The sequence below is a fragment of the Parasteatoda tepidariorum genome, chromosome 10 (genome assembly GCF_043381705.1).
Source record: "Parasteatoda tepidariorum isolate YZ-2023 chromosome 10, CAS_Ptep_4.0, whole genome shotgun sequence".
Lineage (NCBI taxonomy): Eukaryota > Metazoa > Arthropoda > Arachnida > Araneae > Theridiidae > Parasteatoda > Parasteatoda tepidariorum.
In genome coordinates, this window is record NC_092213.1 from 34,786,933 (window position 1) to 34,797,946 (window position 11,014).

At 26.6% G+C, this 11,014-nt stretch overlaps 1 protein-coding gene across 1 annotated transcript; it reads left to right on the plus strand.

The window, feature by feature from the left end:
• The first annotated feature begins 4,474 nt into the window (after positions 1–4,474).
• Positions 4,475–10,541, plus strand: LOC107457420 (GTP-binding protein REM 2). The gene is made up of 4 exons (XM_043044284.2): positions 4,475–5,369; positions 6,691–6,779; positions 7,730–7,919; positions 9,389–10,541. Exons 1-4 carry the CDS (start codon positions 4,640–4,642, stop codon positions 9,658–9,660), a joined length of 1,281 nt encoding a protein of 426 aa, XP_042900218.1. The 5' UTR covers positions 4,475–4,639; the 3' UTR covers positions 9,661–10,541.
• The last annotated feature ends 473 nt before the right edge of the window (positions 10,542–11,014 follow it).

Below are 11,014 nucleotides of genomic sequence, written 5' to 3' on the forward strand. Positions count from 1 at the left end.
TGCCTTGGAGATGTTTTTATAAATTATTTCGTCCAGAAAAAGTAAAAATACCCGCGGTTTGAATACCAAATAACCAAAAGCGAAGCTTTAATTTTAAACCTTACACATTATCTTGGTGAAAAGGATTAATCGTGTGGGTTTTAACGTGGACAAATATTTTCAAATATTTGAAAAAGTATTAAACTTTCACTTAAAAAATCATCAATTTAGCATTATTCTCCAACCTCCCTTCCCTAATTTGAACCAATCAATATGTCAAAATCAATGGATAATTCTTAATTTTAAGGAGAGTAAGAAATTATGATCGCATTTTTGCGGTCATTGGTTACATTTGTCATAGGTTTTTCTTTTCTGTGAAGACTTTTATAAATGCCACAGAATTGCAAGTCCTGGGTTAAAAAATTGCATCAATTGGATATTTGCAACGAATTTCATCGTTGTGTTTAAAATCACGTAGTTGTACATGGTGTATTAACTATTTACAGCTTGAAGGCTTGGGTTTATTATCCCGCTGAATCAATTTTTAGATCAGATTTAATTGGATACCTTCAAGCGACGTCCCTCGTCTGCGTCGAACCTAATTCGTTGACAAACGCTTGACGTTGCTCACAAGTATACAATTGCCCTCTAGCCGTTCAATGGTTTAGATTGATTTTCAATTCCAGCCAATGTAACACACGCTTCTTAAGACGTTACAAAATTCATTTCCTTCCTCAGAATTCATATTTTCATTAAAATCTCCTCTAAGACAGTGATTGGGAATAAGTCAATAGCAAAAAGTTCATAAAATACTTTAAATCAATAATGCTTGGAAATATTAAAAATGAATGAAGGTTGAAATAGAAAGAAAAAACTCAGACTGGAGAATAATCAACAAGATATTCCAAATTTATCGTCTGCTTTTTTTTACTTGATCTTATTGTTCTACCTTTTTATTAATACTTACGTTAACCCGATCTTTAATGCTACAACTCTTTATTTGCGATTATAGTGAGGAAATTTATTTAGTCACTGAAGAAGGTCTAGTCGAAGTGTGCGGACACTGAAAATCTAGAACACTCATTATCCCAATAGATAAAGCATTTAGAACAGCACCCATTATACCAATAGTTAAAAAATATCGGAATGACTTTTCATTTTCACAAAACTATGGTTTTTCATCATACTGACATTTTAACTCATTTCGTTATGCAAAACAGAAAGCTGTTGAGCAAAACTAAATCTAGCCATTAAGAACAAGTGCTGAAAAATGACAGCAAGTATTATAACAGCGTATTTTTCTCTAAATAGCGTTATTTCATATAACAAAAATTCTTTGAAGAATAACTAGAGTCATCTTTATCAAACTCCTCTTAGATATTAGATTAAATTTTTGATTTTCATTTGATCGACGTTTGTAAGAAACATTTAATGATAGATTATCAATCAATAACAGTTATCCCTAAAGTGGAAAATTAAGGTATTGCTTTAATAAATAAGAAGAAAAAGCCCTTTATACTTTTTTGAATGAAAATTTTCTCTGCGATATAATTATATTATACCGTAAATGCGGTATAATAATACTACAATGAAATTATGCGGTTAACTTTTCGACGAAGAATTTTTACTAAACATATTTCTCCCACAATTTTTAAATTATATTTTACAATAATTTAGATCAAAATAAATATAAAAAAATACTTAGCATTTTAATAATTTATGATCACTATTAAACACCGGTGTCTTTTTCTGCGTTAAAGGTAAAATCATTAAAATACAACTTCCTTTCAAACAATATATTTTTCATTTGCACTTATTCGCAGTTATTTAGATCTAAGAAAAGTAATAATTCCTTATTGAAATTTTTTTAATTTACAAAATCAATTATAGATAAATGTTTGAATATAAAACTCTCAACTTTTTTCTCAAGCTACTTTTTATTTGATTTTATATTTTAGTGCAAATGTAAATCCGATAATCTAACAGATTTTTTTCAAGGAACTGTAAGACTGGTTTTTTATAAATAAAATATATCAAACTATATTTTCGCGTGTTTGAGAGTAACAGAAAAGAATACAAGTATATAAAGCTGACACCGGCGTTCCATCTGTGTCAAAAGGTTAATAAATTTTAAATTATTTCAATACTGTGTATATATATTTAAATTATTTCAATACTGTGTATATATATTTAAATTATTTCAATACTGTGTATTTGTCTGTTTTTTATATTATTTACAGTTTACTTTTTATATAAGTTACAGAAATCAGTACACTCCTAGATTTCTGTTTTTTAGCTAACCTTTCACAAAGTAAAATAGATATAATTCAACAAGTGCTGACATTTGTTGTAGTCATTATCAAGTAATCCGACAATCGAAAATTTACTCTCTCATTTGCATTTTTAAAGATTTGTAAACTCTTCAAAATTTTGCTCCGTTAGCATTGAATGCCAAAAATTAGCCCTTTTAGTTTGGAAAAAAGTATTTTGAATAGAATTCAAAATAACCACTCGTCACGTGGCTAGTTAACAAAAAAAGTAGCGCCTTAAATTAAATAAGCAACCAGTCACTTTTTGCTATCGCTTTCTTAAAAAAAATTATTTAATGATAAAAGTACACCAAAGTAGAAAGAAACTCTTGAAAACAGAATTTTTATTAAAATGTCCAATGCACCTATCAAAATTTTGATCCTTCAGAATTCCTCAATTTGTGTTTGAAAGATTCATATGGAAAGAGAGTTCCTTAACAATTTGCATAATTAAAAGTTGTAATGCATACATTAAATTTGTTTTGCTTTAAAAATATTTTTACTTACAGTTCTTTAAAGTCAGTACATTTAATCAAATTTTGTCACACATTTATATTATTTTTATTGTTGAATTAACTTTTTATAGCCCTAGATTACTTCCAATAGGAGATTTTTTTTAAAAATAAAATTTAATCCAAGCACAAAAAAAGTTTGAAAAAGCGTCTATTAATTAAGAAAGGACGTATCAACATGAGTCACCGTCTCATTAAGTTGGAAAAGTGGATACTAAGACATTCGAGTCTATCGGCCATTGGCTACTAACTGAGAATTTAAATTTTCAGGTCTAATTTTAATGTAATTTTATTAAGTTTTGCTTTGATTTATGTTAAATCGTGACAGTAGATAGATTTTTGAATTTACTTAAATTTTAATGTGAATTAAATTGAAACTTAAACGTTGATCTTGCAGTTATAAGATCTGATTCATCTTCACTCCTTTCAAGAACTTCTCATCGAAAGTTAGAAAAATTTCAATGAGAACTGGCTATTAAGTTTTGGGAAATAATGTCCAACTCCAAAAATAGTGCTTTCGAAAAAACTATATTTTTCTGTCTTCCCTTCCTTTCTATTGCCTATTCTATTTTAAAATTATAAATTTTTTGAAATTTTAAAACATAAGTGACATTTTTAGAAATTTAAAAGCTCGTATAAAATATCGCTCATTTAAAAGCTCGTATAAAATAAAAGATATCGAATTACACAGATTAATTATTCTTATAATATATACTTCTAAATATTAAAAAGTACCTAAATGCTTTTTTCGAAAAATTTATAATTACAAAATTGTATCATACGTTTTATATTTTTTGTTGCATGTTTAAAATTTGAATGCAAATTTCAGTTCAATAAATGCAATACAGATCTAGTTCACAAAATTTATTTTCGATGTTACTATTTCACTTTACTTTTTTCAAAACTTAAATATTTTAATACGCAATACTTTAATTGCAATAGAAATTCGACCAAAAATATTTAATTAATAATAAAAACATACTTCGAAAAAATGACCAAAAATAAAAAACTATTAAAATATGCAATGTTAAATGAAAGAATGCAGCTAATGCATCAAAATATAACTGTGAAGCTCAGCTCTAGCTCTTTGTATTCTTATTCTAAAAAGCATATAATAGCAGCTGAAATAATATTTCTTTTACGTGAACTAATGAACCCCTTAAACAAAACATAGTAGAATTTTTTCGGCAGCTATTTTTCACATTTACATTAATCAAATATGCCTTTCTCAGCTTCTTCAGAAAATTGTCTAATTATTTCAAAGTAAACAAAGTTCCCTGAAATTCTAAATAAAAAAAAGTCACTCTTCGCAGGAGAAATTCCCGTAATCGTGTCTCTTTCCTAGTCCAGATTACAAACGAAACAAAACTTAACATCAACAGTAAAAAAAAAAGATAAAAAGAAAGAAAAAAGAGCAATCATGACGTTAGTACGTTTTTCTTTTTATTTTATTCCAACATCACCTTCCTCTCCCTTTCAACGGAGGATGGGGAGGAAAAAGAAAGATCGTCTTTTTGTCCATCCCTGCTCCTCCGCATCATTTATAAATGACGTCACATCACGTGAGTTTCCTCTTTCTCCAGTCCCTGCCTTTAACTTTCGTCTCGTGACGTCAAAGGTGACGTAACAGACCCGCGCGATGCTATAAATAAGACATCTTTCCGTCTCTCGGATTCAATCACTATTTAATCCAGTCTTCCGAGGAAGCGGGACAGAAAGCGATGGTAATTAGAGAACTACAGATGACGAGAGTTATTTTTTAGACGGTCCCGTTATAAAGCGTGTTCTAGAGCTTACTTTGTACTAGTTTATACTTCAAATAGCCAAACGGACATTAACATGACACCAGTGTCGGACTTTAGGAAAATGTCACTTTTGCCCGATATGTTATCCGTTGCTAGAAGCCAATCTGATACGTCCTATGATGGATTAGCAACAGCTCTTTTGCAAAAAAGAGGAAGGCGATGCAGTGAATGGGTTGGCAAAGACGACAGAAAAATGATTTTGAGACCACTGCAACTGAATGGTGGTGACCACAGAGAGCACAATGGTCTCCTCTACAGGAGACTGTCCAGAGCTTCGCCCAAGACTCATCCAGAGACCACAACTCCAGAACTAGTCTCTAGGTCCTATTCAGTGAAATCTGTTAAGAAGCTTGCGGAGTCCAGGCAGAGGCATAGAGGTTCAAGCATACCTAGTGATACAACTCAAAGTGGAGGTGTCAAGGTGAAGGAACGGACTGTGTCCAACCGATCTCTTCCTCTTCCTGGTGATGAGACAGATTACTGCAGGCTGAGAAATTTTAGTATAACTTCTAAGGGAGTCGTCAACAGGGGTGACTCATTTCGATGCAAATCGAATCCACGTTTTGCTGATTCAGAGGAGAAGACCGTGAAAAGAAAAGACACCGTTGAAGATGCGTCACCCCTGAGGAACGAACAAAAGGAATTGTCAGTACCAAAGAAATCGTATCGAGTTCTTCTCGTGGGTGCATCAGGAGTAGGGAAATCTTCTATGTGGAAACAGTTTCTAACGTCAGAATATATTTGCGCTGATGAGGTTTCTAGCGGTAAGTGTCATGCTTACCTTATTTAACGCAATTCTGATGCAATTCTAACTTATTTTAGGAAACTCAGACTCAACTTTCAATTTTATTTCTTTTAATATTATAGAGCAAAAAGTATGTAATAAACATGATCTTTTTGATAACTGCCGATAATAATGGTCAATTGTTATGTTTTTGCTATCAGTAATATCTAGTTTTTCTGAATATAAGTTTACCAAAGAAGACATGCGAGTGATTAAGTCTTATTTTGTAATGATTGAGGCTATAGAATTAGATGATAAAAATTAATAAAGTTTTAAAATAAAGTAATGAGTAAACAATATGAATTGGTTAATAAAATATTTTTGTCATTAATATTTGTGATTTACTTCAATCTAAATTAAATTGCTAATGTTTTTTTAACTGTAATTTTCGATTTAATTTTAAAAGTAGTGAAATTAATTAAAAAAATTTTGTTGACAGCGACGTAATTTTAAAGAATACAAATGTTAAATAATAACATGCAAGAAATATTAACCGAAAATCAATTCAATATTTATATTTGAAGAAATTAAATTAAATTTATTATGCCTAATAGCATATTTTATGTCCTCGACGCAATGAAGATAGTTACTTTCAACTAGTAAAGTATTAATTTCTGGTGCTTATAAGATTGTTTGAATATTTTAAATAATTATTAATAGCTAATAGTAGTGGATTATTAAATATTTTTGACGATTATTTTACTCACATTCTTCAGTAGATCAGTAACACTAAAAATTGTGATCTAAATTAATTATTTTAATTAGTTAAGTATAACTTATATCACGAGAAGTTCGGATTATTCGTAAGTTATAAATAACTTATAGTTCAAATAACTTGTAGAATCTAACGGCCAAATAAATGGAATCCACTTCAAGGCAATAAATTTAATTTATGTATGTAACCAAGTTAAAGGATGTTGTAAACTAAAAGGAAGAAATATGAAAAAGGAAGATATGAAACAGGAAGTAAAAGCGCAAATCTCTGTCTTCGGACTCGTTTTCTTTTTTTTCTTTTTTTAAAAAAAAGGTAAATCGCTTAAGTAGTAACTTTAATACCGAATAAACTTGATTAATTAATGTACTTTATGAATATATGAAAATAAAATAAAGTATCAGTACCTCTTAATTCTATTAATTCTTTGCAATTACTTGAAAAAACTTTTAAACTTAAAATCAAATTACTTTAAACATAAGATGCTTGTTTCAAGTCGCTCATACGTTCAAGACTTTAAATTTTTAATTCAAATAGCGTTGTATATAATTTATTTACATCACACTAATGATTTTTTTTTAATATTTAGATCAAGAAGTAGACAGAGCAGTAACAGTTATTCTAAATACAGAAGAATCTCAGATGGAATTTGATAAGCAAACGTTTCATGAAGGAACTGTAAGTATTAAATATATATATTATGATATTAAAAAAAACTATATTAAGTGCATATTATATTTATAATTTATAAAATTTCTATCATATTAAATGCATATTATATTTCGATAGTTAAGAAAATTTCAAAATAGAATAAAAACATTTTACTAACAACATATGCTATAAATATATTTTCAAAAATTTTTAATTAAAATGGATGATTAGGAGCTCTATTAACGAATACAATATTGAACTATAAATTGTTAAAGATGTAAATAAATCCTATGATTTTCAAGATTATTATTTATTTCAATATTATTAGTTTTAATTTATAATAAAAGATTTGTAAGTAAAAAGGATATTTCATAAATTAAAAAGTAATTAAATTTGATTTAATCTTAAGTTGCATTAAATTTTTTTAATCATCTATAAAACTAAACTTTTCCAAAAGTCTTTTTCCTTTTTTCATCATATGAAAAAATTAATTAAACATTTTATAAGAAAAATATAAAAGAACATAATCATACAAATTAACAAGAAAATTATTTTTAAGAAAAATTTAAAAAACATAAATCTTCATAAAAAGTTATAAAAAATTATTATTAAAATTGTAAATTATATAAAATAAANTTTTTCCTTTTTTCATCATATGAAAAAATTAATTAAACATTTTATAAGAAAAATATAAAAGAACATAAAAATCATACAAATTAACAAGAAAATTTTTAAGAAAAATTTAAAAAACATAAATCTTCATAAAAAGTTATAAAAAAATTATAATTAAAATTGTATATTATATAAAATAAAATTAAAATTACATTATAATTAAAATTATATTTAACTATATCAAGTAAAATTATAAATTTTAAAAATAAAATTTATAAGAAAAGTTCATAGGTAAAAATTTATAATAAAAAATGTGTAGATATTATTTTCTCATCTAAAAAATTATTTATTTATTATTTTTTCAGACTGTATTTCCTAAATCTGAAAATTCTGAAACTGACGCTTACGTGATAGTCTACTCAGTGACGGACAGGAAAAGTTACTCACTAGCGAGACACATCCTTTGCCTTATGGAGAAATGTATTGATACAAAAGCAGTAATTCTGTGTGGAAATAAAACGGATCTTGCACGTTTGAGAGTAGTTTCTACTGATGGTGAGTACATTTAAAACAATTAACTCAAACAATTCAAACATTTGAACATTCGAACACGAAAGTTAAAGTGAAATATTATACCAAAATTGGACATAGAATTTGAGTTGAAAAGCTTGTGAATATAAAAAACGCTTACAGATGAAGTTTGTTTAGATAAAAAGTGTATTAATTTCCTTTTTTACATTTAATTTCTTGAAAACGAGATAAAAATACATTAGTTTAGCTTTAAATTAGTTTCAATTATCAATATGTTTATTATTTATATTAATAAAAAACTATCTATATTCATTCTTAAAATATTTTATTCTTAATTTCAGATTTTTTATTATTTTTTTCTGAAGAGCGTTTTAGTGAATGTTCATACAGATACCCCCAAAAAATACTTTTTAGAAAGGGAAATATTTTTAATAATTTCATAATCTTGAAATTGTGAATATTTTTTAAGAATAATTCGAAATAAATAAAATATTTTAATTAGATGTTTTTTACAATTTTCTCTTAGCGTAACGATAAAATATAGAACTCTTGTATATTATTAAATTCAATAACTTGATTCGATATTTAGTTTTAATTATGAATATGATTATTATTTGGTTTAATAAAATAATTGCCTTTATTCATCCTTAAAATATTCTGTACTAAATTTTAGATTTCTTTTTGATTTTTTCATGAATTGCCTTTTAGTGAATGTTCACAAAGAAGTCCAGAAAAAATTTAAAAAGAGGGACATTTTAAATAAATTTGTATCCTTAAAAAAAGGAAACATTTTATGAATAACTCAAAACAAATAAAACCCTTAAGTAGATGTTTTTTACAATGTTCTTTTAATGATAACACAAGATGCAGAAATCTTGTATATAATAAAGTCAAATATTTTTATTCGAAATTTAGTTTTAAATTAGTTTTAATTGTTAGTATAATTGCTATTTGGATTGATAAAGATTACTTGTATTTATTAAGATATTCTATACTATATTTCAGATTTTCGTGTCGTTAAAAAATTCGATTTATGTATCTTGTAGTAAAAAATCTTGTAGTAAAAAATTCGAATATTTTGATCATAATTGAATATGTTTTATTTTCAATGAAGTTAAATTTCTTATTATTTGCTTTTTCAAACTATTTGAAACTATTATTTAAACTTTGTTTATATTAGAATATTTTTTGAAAAACTTTTTATTAGCTTAATAAATCTAACTTTTAAGTTAGATATGTCTTGTGTATAAGCCTAATAATAAAAGAAAATCCTGTCAGATTGAGTAATTCTTCACGCATTTACTGATTAGTCTAAAAACATTTAGGCTAATTGTAATAAATCTAAAATATATCAGACTTCCAATCAGTCTGGAAAAATAAAAAATACAGGTTACATTAGAAAAAAGTCGAATTTTTCGAATTAACCTAAGCAGATCTATTTCATAAGCTAGCTTTTTATGATTTTTTTAAAGAATATTCATATATATTTACAGAAGGAAAGTCGCTGGCAAAAGATCGTGGGTGCAAATTTATAGAGATATCTGTTGTTATCAATCATCAAGTTGATGAACTCCTAGTTGGAACACTATCTCAAATCCGCATCAAGGCCAAGGTGGCGGAAAAACTAAAAAAGAAACGAGATTCCCAATCTGGCAACAGGAGATCTTCCATTTATTCCGGTTCTAAGGCATCAGGAGTGTTGAAAAAAATTTTGAGAAAAGCGTGTATGAAATCTAAGTCGTGTGACAATTTGCATGTTCTCTAAAAATCTAGAGTTTCTTAAAAGTAAATATAGTGCCTTCATGAATGTGTGAAATTGTAAATGTATGCTTGGTTCAATTGTTGTTTACTGCACGATGAGTTCATAAAGTGATGAGTGTGATTATAAGTTAGAGTAAAATTTGTATTATTCCTAATTGAGTTGTAATCGAAGAAAAAGAATTCGTATCTAAAAAAAAAGGATTGCAATTTCAATTGCTGTGCATTGTTTACTGCAATTTTAAACTTTTCAGTGTAAATTGATTTAAAAACACACTGAATATATTAAAAAAAGAGTGAGTGGTAGCATTTCCCTTTTGATTTTTTAACTGAATATTTTACTTTTAAACCGAAACTTCTTATAATCACTTTAACCCTTTGACGCAGATGGGACAATGGTGTCTCCTATATATACAAATATATTTTTGACACTAATTTCAAGAAAAAGTATATTTTGGTATTTTTAATTATTTAAAGCAGTCTTATAATTACTAAAAAAAGCTGTTATATTATCGGAATTATATTTTCATTAAAATATGAAATCCAAAAACAAAGTAAGTTTGAAATAATTTTTTTCATTCATATTCTAAAATTTATCTATAATTGACTGAAATGAAATTTATCTATAATGAATTGAAAATTAATCATAAATAACTCGTTTCTATTAGAGCTAAATAATAGTGCTAATAAGTGCTAATTAGTGCTAATAAGTGCAAATTTGAAAATTTATTGCTTGGAAGTGAGCCGTGTTTGGAACATTTTCCTTTTAAAGTAGAAAGAGACATCGGTGTTTCTTGCTGTATTTCGCAACCATAACTTACTAAAATGCTATATATAATATTTTTTTCACTTAATTTATCCTAAATTAATAGAAAATAATGAAAAAAATTACCAAAAATATGTTCAATAAAAATTCTGCGTGAAAGGATTAAATCACAAATGCGTAAATAAACATAAAATTTATTATAATTTATCAAGAATTCTTTTTTTTTTAAAAAATTTGATTGTATCTATTTATAAGTGTCATAGTACCAAAGATATCTTTTTGAAATGCAATATTAATTAATCATAGCTGCACTATCAAACATTTGATGATATAGTTCTATTGAATATTAAGGACACGTTTTCATGAATTATAGATTTCTTAGATTGTTTCCATTTACATTAATTGTTTAATAAGTTTTAACATATAATAGTATGAAATTAACAATTTTTTTAAAGAAAAATAATTTTCTAAAAATAATGTTTTCGATACTTTTATGATGTAGAATATTTGCAGGTATATTTAAAATACCCATTGATACTAACATCTTTACAACATCTAACATCTTTAGTCGAAAAAAGACCCTTACTATATTACT